The sequence below is a fragment of the Argentina anserina genome, chromosome 2, assembly GCF_933775445.1.
Source record: "Argentina anserina chromosome 2, drPotAnse1.1, whole genome shotgun sequence".
Classification (NCBI taxonomy): Eukaryota; Viridiplantae; Streptophyta; class Magnoliopsida; order Rosales; family Rosaceae; genus Argentina; species Argentina anserina.
In genome coordinates, this window is record NC_065873.1 from 25,507,427 (window position 1) to 25,522,531 (window position 15,105).

General features: G+C 40.2%; 4 protein-coding genes across 7 annotated transcripts; 3 read left to right on the forward strand and 1 right to left on the reverse strand.

Annotated features, from left to right (window-relative positions):
• Positions 1 to 2,263: 2,263 nt before the first annotated feature.
• Positions 2,264 to 3,560, forward strand: LOC126783716 (uncharacterized protein ycf36). The gene is made up of 4 exons (XM_050509231.1): positions 2,264 to 2,741; positions 2,824 to 2,852; positions 2,963 to 3,019; positions 3,226 to 3,560. The coding sequence occupies exons 1-4, from the start codon at positions 2,279 to 2,281 to the stop codon at positions 3,430 to 3,432; spliced, it is 756 nt and encodes a 251-aa protein (XP_050365188.1). The 5' UTR covers positions 2,264 to 2,278; the 3' UTR covers positions 3,433 to 3,560.
• An 879-nt stretch (positions 3,561 to 4,439) lies between these two features.
• Positions 4,440 to 6,194, forward strand: LOC126783578 (protein REVERSION-TO-ETHYLENE SENSITIVITY1). Of its 2 annotated transcripts, none has more exons than XM_050509071.1 (3): positions 4,440 to 4,651; positions 5,123 to 5,504; positions 5,666 to 6,194. In XM_050509071.1, exons 2-3 carry the CDS (start codon positions 5,196 to 5,198, stop codon positions 6,086 to 6,088), a joined length of 732 nt encoding a protein of 243 aa, XP_050365028.1. In that variant the 5' UTR covers positions 4,440 to 4,651; positions 5,123 to 5,195; the 3' UTR covers positions 6,089 to 6,194. The 2 variants fall into 2 exon arrangements, with proteins under 2 accessions (XP_050365028.1, XP_050365029.1); XM_050509072.1 differs by lacking the exon at positions 4,440 to 4,651 and adding an exon at positions 4,805 to 4,990.
• Positions 6,195 to 6,503: 309 nt separating this feature from the next.
• LOC126782124 (uncharacterized) lies at positions 6,504 to 9,744 on the reverse strand. 2 transcript variants are annotated; one of them, XM_050507293.1, is made up of 7 exons: positions 9,616 to 9,744; positions 9,242 to 9,508; positions 9,084 to 9,161; positions 8,939 to 8,991; positions 8,333 to 8,837; positions 8,161 to 8,253; positions 6,504 to 6,838 (listed from the first exon to the last, which is right to left on the reverse strand). In XM_050507293.1, the coding sequence occupies exons 2-7, from the start codon at positions 9,491 to 9,493 to the stop codon at positions 6,752 to 6,754; spliced, it is 1,068 nt and encodes a 355-aa protein (XP_050363250.1). In that variant the 5' UTR covers positions 9,494 to 9,508; positions 9,616 to 9,744; the 3' UTR covers positions 6,504 to 6,751. The 2 variants fall into 2 exon arrangements, with proteins under 2 accessions (XP_050363250.1, XP_050363249.1); XM_050507292.1 differs by lacking the exon at positions 9,616 to 9,744 and having other exon boundaries at positions 9,084 to 9,154; positions 9,352 to 9,584.
• Positions 9,745 to 9,805: 61 nt separating this feature from the next.
• On the forward strand, positions 9,806 to 15,075 carry LOC126782123 (glutamate receptor 2.8-like). Of its 2 annotated transcripts, XM_050507291.1 has the most exons (6): positions 9,806 to 9,901; positions 11,593 to 11,801; positions 12,023 to 13,341; positions 13,472 to 13,787; positions 13,927 to 14,333; positions 14,427 to 15,075. In XM_050507291.1, the coding sequence occupies exons 2-6, from the start codon at positions 11,699 to 11,701 to the stop codon at positions 14,919 to 14,921; spliced, it is 2,640 nt and encodes an 879-aa protein (XP_050363248.1). In that variant the 5' UTR covers positions 9,806 to 9,901; positions 11,593 to 11,698; the 3' UTR covers positions 14,922 to 15,075. The 2 variants fall into 2 exon arrangements, with proteins under 2 accessions (XP_050363248.1, XP_050363247.1); XM_050507290.1 differs by lacking the exon at positions 9,806 to 9,901 and having other exon boundaries at positions 11,026 to 11,801.
• The last annotated feature ends 30 nt before the right edge of the window (positions 15,076 to 15,105 follow it).

The following is a 15,105-nucleotide window of genomic DNA, read 5'->3' on the forward strand; positions in this document are numbered from 1 at the left end:
GTGCCGATCGTTGTTACGCGCATCACGGTGATTGGCTTGATGCCACTCTCTCTTCCTGCCTTTGCTATGGTCTGCTGTGTTTGGGAAGAGCTCGCGCTGGAGGGGGACTGTGTGTACAGATGTCTGCGGCGTAGTAGTTTTGTCTGATGGTACTGGGGTTCGCTTCTCTCCGTATGTGACGTATTCTGCCTGAGCGTATCGTACTGCTTCAGTCATGATGTCATCGTATGTGGCGCCGCGCATTCGAGGGTCCACATTAATGTGGAACAAGAAGTTCTCTGACCGTAGTCCTTCCTTAAAAGCAGCCAGGGCGAGCGTTTTGTTCAGGTTCCGGCATCTGGATGCTGCCGTCTGCCATCGCATGACGAAGGTGCCCAATGTTTCCCTGCTCTCTTGTTTTACTTGAAATAGGCCATCAGTTGTGTGGGCGGCCCCGGCCATGAGTATAAACCGATTCAGAAATGCTGTGGTTAACTGCGCGAAGGAATCCATGGAGTTCGCTGGTTGTTCAAAGAACCAATTCATGGCGTCCCCATCTAAGGTTTCGCTGAATAGGTGGCATAAGGTGGCGTCGTCGAATTCTCTACTGGCAGTGACTTTTTTGAAGTTATCAATGTGCCGGAATGGATCGCCTTCACCTGTGTACGGCGTGATTTTTGGGCTCTTGGATTGAGAAGGACGCACGGTGTTCATTATCCTCGTAGTGAATGGGCCTGGCCTGGCGGCGAACACTGGTTGGCACCGTGGATTGGCATCCCGTTGTTCTATCGCTGTTAGCCGCTGCAAGATCAGGGCTAGCGTGGCAGACTCGCTGTTGTGAGCAGCTGTGGGGGGTCTGGAGCGAGAGGTGACGCTTGTGCTTCCTTCCTCACGGTTATGGATACGCCGTGGTGATGGTGGCCGTTTCTTGGCGAGTTCGGAGGGGGTCAAGCTGATACTTAAGCGAACTTGTTCTCGTCCTCTTGTTTGCGCGCTGCCCTCGCGATTTGACTCCTCATGTAAATGACTGCGCTCAGCCCGTTCAAGCTGTGTCCGTATCCTGTCAAGTTCGCTCTGGAGAGCTGCTGCTTTCTCACGTTCCAGTACCTCGCGCTGCTGGCACTCGGCTAGGTCGCGAGCCATGCTTTCCATTCTTGCGGCGGTTGCCGGATCTGTAGTCGCATTGGTACTAACGACTGTTCCGGGTGTGGGTGTGAGGATGAAAGGGTCGTTGGCGGAGGGTAGAGGGTGGTTGAGGCTAAGGTCTGTGACGTCTCCGATGTGACCACCTGCCGGAGTAGAGGGGGACGGATTCGTAGTGCTCATGTCGAAGTGTAGTTGTTTGGCTAGGTGTTGCATGGGATGTTTTTTTTTTGTTTGACTTTTTGTTGCGGTTTCCCACAGACGGCGCCAATGTTGATGCTGTGATTATACTTGATTCAGTACGCCGTGCTTCCCGCGTACGTAGTACGCCGTACTCCTGGTCACTTCTCTGTCACAGGCAACACACGTCGTTAGAGCAGAGACCACGGCGGCGTGGTCTTCGACTCTCCGACGCTCAAGTCAGGGTAATGATAATTTGTGCAGAGTGATGGTAGGAAGTTCAGTGTACTTACCTTGTAAGGTCAAGAGTTTGACCTTTTATTGTTGAGTTGAAGTGGATCGTTTACTTGCCATTCGATGTGGGACGACGTCCGATTAAGGTGCTCTCTGGAGCCTTCTTTGAGATGCGCGTGAGGGCACGTCCGTAGTCGGTTTGGGCCGTGGGGAGGCCCGTTGTGTAGTTAGCGCGGCTGACTTGCTGTTAGTGTTGTAGGATTGTGCTATACGTTAGCTTTAATGCGCTGGTAGTTGTGCTGATTATGGCGGGCATAAGCCTATGCCAACATACTTCATATTGTATATGTCCATCAACTAACGACCATATTGTTATAATAATATGCTTTAAAACTCTATCATAGACATTTAAATGTTTTAAAAGTAAAAAACAGTATATATATATATATATAACAATTGGTTTGAATAGTAGAAAATGCATATAAACTAAGTGATATCCGTGAGAAATAAAATGATGAAAATATCTTTAAAAATTGGTGGAAAATAAAGTCACTAATTATGTTAATTGACAGAGGAACTAAAATTAACTTGAAATATAAACTTTAGATACAATGTGATAATTTTTAAATATGAGAAATCACCGATTGTTAGGGACTCGTCCGGCGTTTTATTATCAGAACAAGTTGCTAAAAATATCTGAAAATTGGATAAAGATAGAGAACAAGTGGAGAATGAGGCCAACATGGCCACTACACTTCTACACACAACCCCAACTTTCCTCTCCCCAATTCCTCCGACACCAACCCCTCTACTCCGCCGCCGCCGCCGCTACCGAAGCAGAATACTTAAAGCACCCTTATCGTCTTCATTCCGTAACGGTGGGCCAGCAGAGACAGAGTGCCCTGTTCCAGTGGAGCAGCAGCCCATAAACGAGTACCAGAACCTGTCCACGTCCTTCCCCTTCTCGTGGGCCTCCGGCGACCTCGTGGAGTACTGCTCTCGCCTGATCGCCACCGGCGCCTCCTTCTCTCTGTTTGTGGGCCTCCCCGTCGCCTCCTTCGGCGTCTTCGGCGCCCAGTCGGAGCCCCTCAAGCAGTCTCTCTACGCTGTTTCCAGTGGCTTTTTGGTCGTCACTCTCGCCGTCGTCAGGATGTACCTCGGTTGGGCTTACGTCGGCAACCGCCTGCTTAGTGCCACTGTTGAATGTAATCCTTTAATTACTTTGCTCCTGTTAATTTCGATTATGCGATCATGAATTATATAATTGATTTGCTTATTGAATTACAGACGAAGAGACTGGGTGGTATGACGGTCAGGTGCGTAGACGTCACGAGTTTAGCTTTCCTCTTTGGCTTGGGAAAGCTTGTTATATTTTTTTAGAATTAAAATTTCTTTCGAGAAGGCCTGATTATAGATTTGTTAGCAGATATGGGTCAAGACTGCTGAGGTTTTGGCGCGCGATCGGCTTCTTGGTTCATTTTCTGTGAGTGACAGATAATTTCATACCCAACAGTTGCATAATTCGCATTTCTTGCAATACAAATGAGCCCCATACTTAGAGTCGCCTTCAATTGAGAAAATGATGAAAAATGAAATAGTGTTATTTCACAAATAGCTGCTTGTTATGTATGGATTTTGTTTGGATCATCACAGGGATCGATTGTTTCTTATTTGAATTTGGTTGAACAGGTGAAGCCGGTACTGAGCAGATTGAAGGTAACGCTGGTGACCCTTGCAGCATCAATACTTGTATGTGTTGTTGTCCTCCTGTACATCGATGGAGGCCAAATTCAAGAAGCTGAGAATCGGGTTATACGTGGAGTTTACAACGATGATTCTGCAAGATCATTCGAGCCAGATGCGTTTTGTGGGGGTGATTCTGGTCCTCCCCAATAACAATGTCTCAGGCAATGTGCCTAAGTACTAGTATATAACCCTCTGGCTGTACATGAAATATAAATGGCTTCCTCAAGTTGTACTTTTGATTCATATTCTAATGATAAAAAGATTCATACATTATGAAATGAGAGTTTTCCCATGTGGTATTCTAGCTTCAAGCGTTTATTGTGCCCAGCTAGGTATATATTAAACTAAAAAGAGGTATAGATTAAGTCATTAAACGCAACGCTTCGATACACACACCAGCAAAGAAAGCAAGGCGTTCAAGGCGTTCATGGTTCAATGGATTGGTCATCAGTGTATGGATAATTGACATGGGTTTTCGTCACTTAAAGTGAAATATGCAGATTGGCTTCCAAAAGTTCACAAGAATCAAATTTTATGGTAGATTTGAGTTTTGACCATCACAATCTCAACATTGTTGCTCAAGAATGCTCCTTTCCCCTTTATGTGATGTTTTGCAACTCATTATCACTGATTCATCACTCTATTTGGGTGTAATATGTAAATCAAATTATTTCAATGACTTAAATCTCGAGATTTAAAACAAGAATCTCTAAATAAAGAACATTAATTAAGGATGCGACTATGAGTGTATGACTAAACCGCCAATCCTCTTTCAATTTCTTTTTTGAGAAGAAAATCTTTCATTCAATTAAAATCGTCGTATTTTTGATATTTTTTTCAAACTGAAATGAACAAAAGAGTCATTCGCATGAGTTTATAAACTTAAATGTACAGTAGTAAAGAAGTTTTGGACTCATGATTCACATGAACTCTATCTTCTCAAAGAGAAACACAGTACTTCTAGTTCTAGGTGAGCTTGATGTAACAAGCAACAAAAGCAAAACAAATTTGGAAGAGGAAATGAGAGGGAAGAAGAAAAAAATTAAAGGCAAAGAAAATTAATTAAAGGCAATGGTTGGCCCACCGGGGGTCTGAATCTCTGAGAGGTTCATGCACCTTCTCCCTTTTCCTTCTCACCCTGATTCAGTTCCGAAACCAGAAAAAGAAAAAACCTCCAGAAAAAAAATTAAAGCTTTTAAAGGAATCAAATTCATTGAATTTTTCAGTCAAAATATATATAAATTAACCAGCTTGACTAGGATGAATAACAACAAGACTTGGCTTCTTGTCCTCTTTTCTCCTTCCTTAAACCAACATTTACTTCAGTTGTTCCTCTCAAAATCTGATCAGCTATCACCAATCTGTACAGGTCAGTAGCCTTCGAATCTTTTCTTAAAGCATCAATCTTTGATTGCCCAAATGCCTTTACTTATGGTTTTGATCTTGTTTCTCTTTACTGTATCTGATAAATTACATGGTAAACTCATTTGAGGTATTGTTTTGGTTGGCAAAATGAACTTTGTAAATGCATCAAAATTGAAAGTTTAAGCCTCCCATTTGCTGTATTCAAGCATGGTTGATGTCATTGATGTTTCCCAGCTTAAATTTACATTGCTGGAAGCTGGTTTCTTATGCTCAGTTAAATTCCAATACTTGGCAAATTTGGGGGACGCAATGCACTGCTAAAGATCGAACCTTCAATATTGATGTTAGATTTTGAACAGTTTCCATACCCTCTTTGAAATTGTTGTGCTCTAGTACCTTCTGATTTGGTTTTCGTGCATACTAGATTAAGATTTTTGTGTTGGTTTGATAAGCATTTGTATTATGTTTATGGCAGAATGAACGGAGTTGCTTATTGTTCAGTGTGAGTCACATTGTGATGTTTCTCCAGAAAAGATTAGGGAAAGCTTATGCATCATAGTAGAGTTCCTGTAATGGAGATCAATAAAGCTTATGATGCTGAACAAATGCGCTCGGCGCAGAATATTCGGCATGAGTTGTGGCCTCTTGATGACATTGATACAAAGAAGGGAAAGTTCCCCTGTTGTTTGGTTTGGACTCCACTCCCTGTCGTCTCTTGGTTGGCACCTTTCATTGGACATGTTGGCATTTGCAGAGAGGATGGTGCTATTTTAGATTTTGCAGGCTCCAATTTTGTGAATGTGGATGATTTTGCATTTGGTGCTGTTGCTAGATATCTTCAACTTGATAGAAAACAGGTATTGTCTGATATGCCACTTCGTTACAAATATTAAGTACAATTAATTGAAGATGGCAGAAAATCATGCATATGTTTCAGAATACATGTGCTTGTTGTGGAAGAGAGAATTAGGATTCGACTTGCTAACCAAATGTTTCTTTTTGTCCATACTGAAAACAGTGCTGTTTTACTCCAAATCTGGGTGGCCATACTTGCAAGCATGGCTACAAGCATGCAGAGTTTGGGACTGCAATCACCTGGGACGATGCCTTGCAATCGAGCACGCGCTACATTGAGCACAAAACCTACAACCTTTTTACTTGCAACTGCCACTCATTTGTAGCAAACTTTCTGAATCGGATATGCTATGGTGGATCAATGCATTGGAACATGGTAAATGTGGCGGCTTTAGTACTGCTAAAGGGGCACTGGGTTGATGTCTTGTCTGTCTTGAAGTCATTCCTCCCTTTTTTACTTGTGCTCTCTGTTGGTGTTTTCATGGTTGGGTGGCCATTTGCAGTGGCGCTTTTCTCCTTCTCTTCTCTCCTTTTGCTGTGGTTTGTACTTGGCTCTTATTGTTTTAAGAACTTGTTAGAGTGCTAGTTCCTACAATGTTGGATTCATTCAACTCAAAAGAAATGTATATGACAGATGAATTAGACATTGGCTTTGGACTATTTCTAGTTATGATTATGAACTTTGGTTTGGATCTTGCAGCTAGCCACATCAGGTTTAAAAATGAGTACACTTTTTTTTGAATAAAAGAGTACACCTTCAATCCGACGATTTTTCTAAAGACGTAGAAATAAGTCAGAATCATATGGTCCGGACCTTTGGTTATCTTGTTCATTTCTCGTTTGGGAGTTCAGTTTTAGCATTTACTTTTGCTATAATTAATGAAGATGCATCAAGTCATGGAAAACGGAGTGTTGCAAGTAAACCGTCCATATGATGTAACTGAAGAACAGAATCTACAAACTTTTTTAATGGACAGAAGCTACAAACTTGTCCGCTCAGCAACCCAGATAAACAAAATGTTATATCAACGCTGGAGAGAAAGAAAATATATCAAAAGAACACATTCCATCAAAATTGTACACTGTCAAGCATGTACTGTAATTATAATGTTATGGGAAAGTTAAGTTTTACATTGAAAAGCTTTAGTACAGCATATTAGATCAGCAAAGAGCAGCTCTGCCCTTCGCGTTTATCTCCAGTGTTCATATTGAGTATTCATGCACACCATGGTCTGTAAGAAATTTATAATTATGCTCCATATTTAGGGGCCTTCCAAAGTTTGAAGGCTACTTCGTGCAAAAATCTATCCGCCGGTATTACAAGATTTCCGCCATGCTGCATACAAAAGAACAAAAGTTTCACACATAAAGATGGATCAAGCTTTTGTTACTTCAGTGAATCCAAAATGTTTAACTTATTTCCAGAAGTGAAAGCACACATACATTTACATTCTACATTAAGCAATCTTATGATTCAGAGTAATCTTTCTTTTTAACATGTAAAGTGCAGGTTGATTTTTGCACACAGGAAATAACTAGATTATGAACTTTGATAGAAACCGATCATTTTATTCATTCTTAACTATTACATTCATAAAAGTGAGCAATGAAGATAGAAGAAGCAAACTAGACGCTAAAACATAGCAAGAACCAGACAAAGCTTTATTATGTATCAGGAGGCACGTCCATGATGATTTAGAAATAAAACCAAATTCCTCAAGGAATCCACTTCTCCAAAGGAAGTTCTCGACCAGTGGGTGGTGATGGAGTATTTTGAACTTGTTCAGCTCCATTGCAATATCCTTTCAGTATATCAGTCTCTTGTGTGGTAAACCCAAGAGAACCTAGCAAGGCAGGCCAACACTGGCGCTCAATTGTCTTAATGGCTTCACAACAGCCATGACCTAAGTACGTCTCACCATTGACGAAGAACAATATAACCTCACCAGTACATGCTTGGAGCTGAAACAACGAGTCCCAGCAGTTGAATGAAGAATCATCCAACTTTAACCTCGCGGCGAAGTTCGAGTTTGAGAGAATTGGGTAATTAATTACAGGTCGAGCTGTGGCCTTGAAAGGCATGGTCAAAGCTAGAAGAGCTGTGAGAAGGAAGATAGTAGAAGTGTAAGCCATTTTCTGATTGTAAATGTGTGGGAAAAGGAGAAAGCTACTGTTTATATAGAGGATAAGGCTTTAAAGGTAAGTAACTGTTACAACATGGGAGGTGAAGAGGCTCCTGACAATAATATGGATATAAATAATCTGTTAACAACGAGAAGTTGATGGGTTTCCCGCAGAGATTATCAGGTAGAAATTAGTGGTAGTTAATAAATAAGTAATTCCACCACTTACACAAATTCTACAACTAGATAAAATATAATTGATAGTCATCTGATGTTTTGTTTGCTTACTGGAGTTATTTCTTTTATCATAGTTTTAAATCATTTTGAATTATTCAAAACATAGATTTGCATAAAACCCACAAGACTTGTCCTTCTGGAAAGGGTGGCAACACATGTACAAGCTCCTAGCCTGGTAAGTTTAGTTTGTGGCAAATTATATTTATATTACTTTATCTTTTTTGCTTATCATTTTCCAAATCAGTTGTTGACATGATATGCTAAAACATGAAAAAATTCAGGAAACTACTAAAAATACCTCCTTGATATCTTTGAAAGCGAATGTCTCAACCATGTCCTTGCGGGTCACAGCATGCTGCCACTGGGCCAGTAACATTGGAGAATGGTGCCTGTTCACCAAAGTATACCTAAATTATATACTTTATATAAGGTCTTTGGACGCGGTACAGCAAATTACCAAGTTCTCACTAAACATCCTTCCGAGGAAGTTCTCCTTTCATGGTATAACTTTGATGAGGAACGAGCTTTGAAAGTTTAGAGTTGTTACTATCTTTACTGACTGAAAATGAAAAGTTGACATCATCTTCTTCTGAAGTACCCCCATAGCTCATCACAGCAGACAAGTGCAAACGAAGACTGATTTCAGTTCCAGGTTTGGCTATGTTCATTATAGCACCAAACAAAGCATTGGGATATTCCACATCATCAGCAATAGCCTTGTCATTCTTAACATTCACCTCACCAGCCCCAACATGCACAAACACTAAATCATATTGACTCGACTCCAGTGTCTTTCCTTCTTGGAATCCAAGCAACTTGAGCAATTCTGATGCCATATAATCAACTGAAAGCTCGCCTTGGGGCTCACTGCTTTTGCTAAAACCATCATTTGGCAACACGCTGAAACCAAGTTTGGTACCAAAAGACTTCAAGCTGGCATTGTTTGTAACCAAAGCAGCTTTCATCCCCATGAACCTGAAGCATTCAATAAGGGCAACTCAGTTGTGTCGAATTCAGCTACTAGCATTTTTCTACCAATTGAAATCACAACTAGCAAAACCCGAAATTAATTTTACCTTTTAGATATGTTAGTTTCCTCCCCACTATCTTCTTTAGTGGTACTACCACTCTGCCAAACCAATTCAGAAAACCTGCTTAGTATGTGCATACTATAAAATATGAACTAGACCTTTGTAAGAGTATAAAGAAAGTGGTTCTCACTGTATTAGTGTGAGCTTCAAATGCATCAACCAGTACTGCAAACTCCCTAACTATTCTTTCATCCTCGCTTTCTGCAATCTAAACCCAAGTCAATCCCAATGCTAATAATTTTACTAAAAGCAAGCAAATTTTGATTATCAACAAAACAAACTTCATACCAAGAATATTATTTCATCACGTTGAGCATGATAAAAAAGAAAACTTGATTGAACCCACAAGCTAGAATTGGAAGCCACAATCAGAAAGAGAATAAGGAGAGAAAAATAACCAGAGGGAGGAGCATTGGGGAGGCTCAAGAATCCGCAGGAAGCTTTGGAAGCGAGAGAGTGGAAATGGGTGTTTGACGGATTGACGAAACGAGCCAACCCATCTCCGTACAAAACCAGAGCTCGGCTTGGCCTCTCCGCCATTCTATGAATCAAAGCCTGCAGCTTTCGGATAGAGAAAATAGTTCTGGGCTTCAGAAAAGCGTAGTGGAGTGTGAGATGAGATGTTGTGCACGTGGCATGCTTTGGAGATAGATAGACAATACCAACAGCAACTCAGCAAGTGACTCCCAAGTTCAAGTGGAGATTGTGAACGACAATCAAAACGTTTAACGACAATAAATAAACTCAAGGTTTCAGAGTTCACCCAAATTCTGAGTTCTCACCCTAAAGTTCGTCTCTGAAAATGGGGAAGTCTTGTCTGCATGTTTTGGATGCCCAAAAGAATCGGAGAAATCTTCAACGAGTCTTTCACTTTGAGTTTGGGTAAGCTCTTTAAGATTCGCTGCGGAATCAACAAAGTCCATATCTTTGGGTGATTTGTGTATAGAGGTACGCACTGAAATATCCCAGTTTGATTGTGGCTTTGATGTGGTTGTCTTTTCAACCATTCATACTGTATATTGTGTGGTGGACATTGAATAGGAATCACTTTGTTAATACTCTATTGCTTCATAACATGTTGTGTTAGATTCAAATGCCAAGTATGGTAGATTGTAGAACTTTTGCATTCCAGTTTGATTCGAACTTTGACCTGGCTTTCAAGTCTTCATATTCTGTTGGGTGCAAACTGTAATTGAAATTGAAATTAAATGAGAGAAATAGCTTAAATTTCAAATAATTCATTTCATGCCTCTCAAAGACCGACTGTGTTGAATGTAGTAGCTGAAGAAAATATCTATTATTTACTCTTTTAATTCATAGTCACGGTTACTTTACTTCTCTATAATAATCCGGATGAGCATTTCCTGTGTATAAAGTAGTATTCTTTTGAAAGTCTACCACCCATCATGATATGAATAAGCTTGTTTTTCCTAGCTCCTGTCCAAGAGGCTCAGACACTAGGCAAACCATCTTTGCCATTATGAAGCTTATGAATGCATCCAGTTTTATTAAAGCTTTGAAGTTGTTGTCATCTCATCTTTTCAACTTGTGTATTGAAATGGGAACTTAGTTGCCATGAACATTCCTAAACAAGTAATGCATATTAAATGGCTGTGGACTTGTGGCTTATTAGTTTTTTTTTATTGAAGTAGAAAGTCTTGATTCATTCCTAACCTATGTAGCACCGACACTGACATGGCAAATCTAAAAAAAACTAGATTCCGACACGGCGATTTATATATAATTTAATATATTTATTAATGCAAAAAAAATATAACACATAAAATAATGCATAAAAGATTCAAATTCATTCAATTGCATAACAATTCAAAAGAAATAAATCTAAGAAAGAATAAAGGAAAAACGATGGGGCTGAAATAAAATTTGGGTTAATTCTGTTTTTTTTAATGTTTTTTTAATCTAAAATGATGATGTGGCGTGTTGGTCAATGTATTGGAGAAGTGTTGGAAAAGTCAATATTATTGACACGCCACGTGGCGTGTCGGAGTGTCGGGAAGTATCGGACACTCCGACACTCTGGCCTTAGAAGTGTCGGTGCTACATAGTTCCCAAGTCTCCTTTTAGAATAGATCTAATGGTATTCAAAGTCAAAGCGTGACCGTCATGTATGAATCGCTAGTCAGGAATCTATTCAAGAAAAGAAGATTAAGTAGTGAAACAAAGAAGTTGAGATGTTACTGATCTTGAGAGCTGCATTTCTGAGCAAGACTATATATGTAGGTGGCTCAGTACTTTGTCAAACCAGTACTTAGCAAAAACCAGACTTATTTCTATCATTTAATAAGGTGCATGAAATCTAATATGCTGATTCCTTTCCTAAATCCCAAAGAACCAAGCAAAGCTTATTTTTTTTAGGAATGAAAAGGAAAGTTACTTCTAGTATCCACATAAGAAGTCAGCAGTTAGGGGAAACTTCTTCCTTGCTCCAGTGAAGAGGAACAGGAAACTTCCTCTTTTCTCCTCACGGCTGGGTTGCCAAGAATTCTTCAATTTGAAAACTCATCTGACATCATATATAAGGACCATCTTGATGCCATGCAATGGGAACATTTAACTTTAATCATGATCAGGAATAATCCTACCAATCGTGTTTTTCTGCTCTTTTTCCTGTTCTTCAGGATTAATTTCTTGGCCACGACACAAATTACTACTATTCCAATAAATGTGGGAGTAATTCTTGACTTGGATACCTGGTATGGGAAATTGGGGCTGAGCTGCATCGACATGGCCCTTTCCGACTTTTATGCCTCTCATGCTTACTACCATACCAGGCTGGTTCTACACAAAAGGGACTCTGCAAATGATGTTGTTGATGCAGCTGGTGCAGGTTCTTTCACCATCTCTCTTCCTCGATCTTTTTTTCTATTAATTTATTTCTATTAACTGTGATATCTTAAGACAAGCCAGCTTGATTTTTGCTTTCCCATTTTTATCCGGTTTTGTTCTGACTGTCAGACTTTAACTGAGGCTAATAACTATAGAATTGTGGTTTATAGGCTTTTCATATATGACCCTTTAATTTCATGATTTCATGCACCTTTGAAACAGCTCTAGACTTGATAAACAATGTTAAAGTGCAAGCCATCATAGGGCCAGATTCATCAATGCAAGCAACTTTTGTGATTGAACTTGGAAATAAAGCTGAGGTTCCCATAATCTCGTTTTCAGCAACAAGCCCTTCCCTTGGGAATTCGTACTTTATCCGAATAGCACAAATTGACACATCTCAGGTGAAAGTCATAAGTGCCATCATCCAGGCCTTTCATTGGAGTGAAGCAGTTCCCATCAGCGTTAACGACGAGTTTGGAAAGGGAGTAATACCATATCTGACTACTGCTTTGCAAGCGATTGGGGCTCGCATCCCTTACTGGGTTGTGATTCCTTCCACGGCAACTGATAATCAAATAGATGTAGAGCTGGCCAAGCTGATGAAAATGAAAACCAGGGTCTTCATAGTACACATGTTACCTTCTCTTGGCTCTCGACTTTTTTCTAGGGCAAATGCAATGGGAATGATGGAAAAAGGCTTTTCTTGGATAGTGACAAATGGCATGACTAGCTTCTTTAGTTCCTTAAATTATTCTGTCATAGATGACATGCAAGGGGTGTTGGGTTTAAGAACCTATGTTCCAAATACAGAGCGGCTTAAAATTTTTACAGGTAGATGGCGAAGGAAATTCCAACAAGACAATCCAACTCTCCTCGATGTTAAATTGGATATTTTCGGACTGTGGGCTTATGATGCGGCCTGGGCACTTGCCATGGCAGTTGAGAATGTACAGACTACAAACTCCCGTTCCAGCACGATGAACATCTCTGGTAGTTCCACTGGTTTACAAGGGTTGGAGATCTCTCAGAGTGGTCCTGAACTTGTCCGAGAACTACGGGATATGAGATTTTCTGGACTTTCAGGAGATATCAGTCTTATTGATGGAGAACTACAATCATCAACTTTCCAGGTTGTTAATGTGAATGATAATGGGGAAAGAGGGGTAGGATATTGGACACCCCAGAATGGACTTGTAAGAAACTTAGACTTAAAAAACACACGCAGGTATGCTAATTCTAATGCCAGTCTTGGAACTATCATATGGCCTGGTGACACCACCTCAGATCCGCAGGGTTGGCAGATTCCTATGAGTGGAACAAAACTAAAAGTTCTAGTCCCAGTGAAGAGTATTTTTAAAGAATTTGTAGATATATCATATGATAGTATCACTAACACGAGTGATGCCACTGGATACTGTATAGACGTCTTTAAAGCTGTAATAGAATCATTGCCGTATACAGTCCCTTACGAGTTTTATCCCTTTGCAAGATCTGAGGCCGAGACTTACAATAATTTGATTGACCAAGTGTTTCTTGGGGTAAATTCTTTTCCCAGCTCTCTTCTTTATGACTTGTTCCCTGTATAAAAGTCTTTGTTTTCTTTCTGATTTCACATTATATTGTAGCAAAAGTATACAATCTACTTACTGTGGCATTTTTACTTGACAGAACTATGATGCTGCAGTTGGCGATATTACCATTAGAGCAAATAGATCCTTGTATGTCGACTTCACATTGCCATACACAGAATCTGGTTTATCAATGATCGTGCCTATCAGAGATAAAAATGATGCTAAAAGCACATGGGTGTTCTTAAAGCCTTTGACTTGGGATCTTTGGGTAGCAATTGGTTGTTTTTTTGTATTCACGGGCTTGGTGGTCTTGGTTCTTGAGCATCCGATAAATAAAGACTTCCGAGGACCTCCATTGCATCAAATTGGCACAAGCTTATGGTTCTCATTCTCAACCATGGTTTTTGCACAAAGTAAGTTCTGTATTGCTTAACTATTCTACAGTGTCAATGACTCCTCACCCTCTCTCATGAATCATAGAATGTTAAATATATGAGCTTTCTTTGCGGATTCTATGGCTGACCTTCCATTTCTGTCTAATGTTTGTAACAGGGGAGCGAGTACTGACAAACTTGGCTAGGTTTGTTGTGATAGTATGGTGCTTTGTTGTTCTCATACTAACTCAAAGTTATACTGCTAGTTTTAGTTCAATATTAACAGTTCAACAGCTTCAACCAGTCATTACTGATGTAAACCTGTTATTGAAAAACGGGGACAATGTTGGCTATCAGGCAGGTTCTTTTATCTATTGGATACTAAAGCAAGCAGGATTTCAAGACGCAAATCTTTGGACATACGAGTCTCCAGAAGAAATGAATGAACTCCTTCAAAATGGGAACAAAAATCATGGCATTTCTGCTGCTTTTGATGAAACCCCGTACATGAAACTTTTTCTTGCAACTTATTGTTCAAAATATACCATGGTTGAGCCGACATTTAAAACTGATGGTTTTGCCTTTGTGAGTTCAGTTTTCCTTTTTCTTCTTGCCTCTGGTTTTCTCTCACGTACAAATTTCTCACTTGGGATTTTCTTTTTGGGTGATCACTTGCAGGTCTTTCAAAAAGGCTCAATTCTTACTCGTGATGTTTCAATGGCAATCACTAGTTTCCATGAGGGAGCTGAGATGGAGAAAATCGACCAGAAGTGGTTCAAGAACAAAAAAACTTGTTCAGACTCCAGCACCACAAGTTCTTCCAATGATCTGACTCTTAGCCTTGATAACTTTCGCGGCCTCTTCATTGTTGCTGGGGTTGCTTCATCATTAGCTCTCCTCATATGTGCAGCCATTTTCTTCCATGAACACAGGCACACTTTCAGGAGCTTTGATCCAGGAACCTCATTATGGAGTAGAATTCGTGTCATATTGAGATTATATGACCAAAAGGACCCCAAATGGGATACCTATAACGGAAGACAGCAGCAATGTTCAGTTCATGGTATTATAGGCGGCATTGAAGGCTCACCAAGCACCAACTCTCCCCCAATGCCATCAAGCGACGACACTGAGTTAGGTTCCCCCAATGAAGAGAGACCGACAACTCATTAGAATACCCAAGAAAGCTATGGCCTTTGGCTGTGTGGTAGTACTACAATGCAAAGTATATGGTTTTGTTGGAAACACATAAGTTCTTGTGATATTCAAATGTGAATCCTATGTTCGTAATCTTTCAATCACTCACTGAATCTATGGCATGAACCATCCAATATTTGATCTTTGGTCTACTAGTAAT

Bases quoted from the DNA above. Each gene is read 5' to 3' on its own strand.
- LOC126783716 (XM_050509231.1), top strand. From the start codon at position 2,279: ATGGCCACTACACTTCTACACACAACCCCAACTTTCCTCTCCCCAATT. The intron at 2,853-2,962 runs GTGCGTAGACGT...ATTTGTTAGCAG, and splicing joins CTGGGTGGTATGACGGTCAG to ATATGGGTCAAGACTGCTGA. The intron at 3,020-3,225 runs GTGAGTGACAGA...TTGGTTGAACAG, and splicing joins GGCTTCTTGGTTCATTTTCT to GTGAAGCCGGTACTGAGCAG.
- LOC126783578 (XM_050509071.1), top strand. From the start codon at position 5,196: ATGCATCATAGTAGAGTTCCTGTAATGGAGATCAATAAAGCTTATGAT. The intron at 5,505-5,665 runs GTATTGTCTGAT...TACTGAAAACAG, and splicing joins TTCAACTTGATAGAAAACAG to TGCTGTTTTACTCCAAATCT.
- LOC126782124 (XM_050507293.1), bottom strand. From the start codon at position 9,493: ATGGCGGAGAGGCCAAGCCGAGCTCTGGTTTTGTACGGAGATGGGTTG. The intron at 8,254-8,332 runs TAGTGAGAACTT...ACTTTGGTGAAC, and splicing joins AACTTCCTCGGAAGGATGTT to AGGCACCATTCTCCAATGTT. The intron at 6,839-8,160 runs GTATTTTTAGTA...TTTTGTATGCAG, and splicing joins CTTTCAAAGATATCAAGGAG to CATGGCGGAAATCTTGTAAT.
- LOC126782123 (XM_050507290.1), top strand. From the start codon at position 11,510: ATGCAATGGGAACATTTAACTTTAATCATGATCAGGAATAATCCTACC. The intron at 13,788-13,926 runs GTAAGTTCTGTA...TGTTTGTAACAG, and splicing joins AACCATGGTTTTTGCACAAA to GGGAGCGAGTACTGACAAAC. The intron at 14,334-14,426 runs GTGAGTTCAGTT...GATCACTTGCAG, and splicing joins AAACTGATGGTTTTGCCTTT to GTCTTTCAAAAAGGCTCAAT.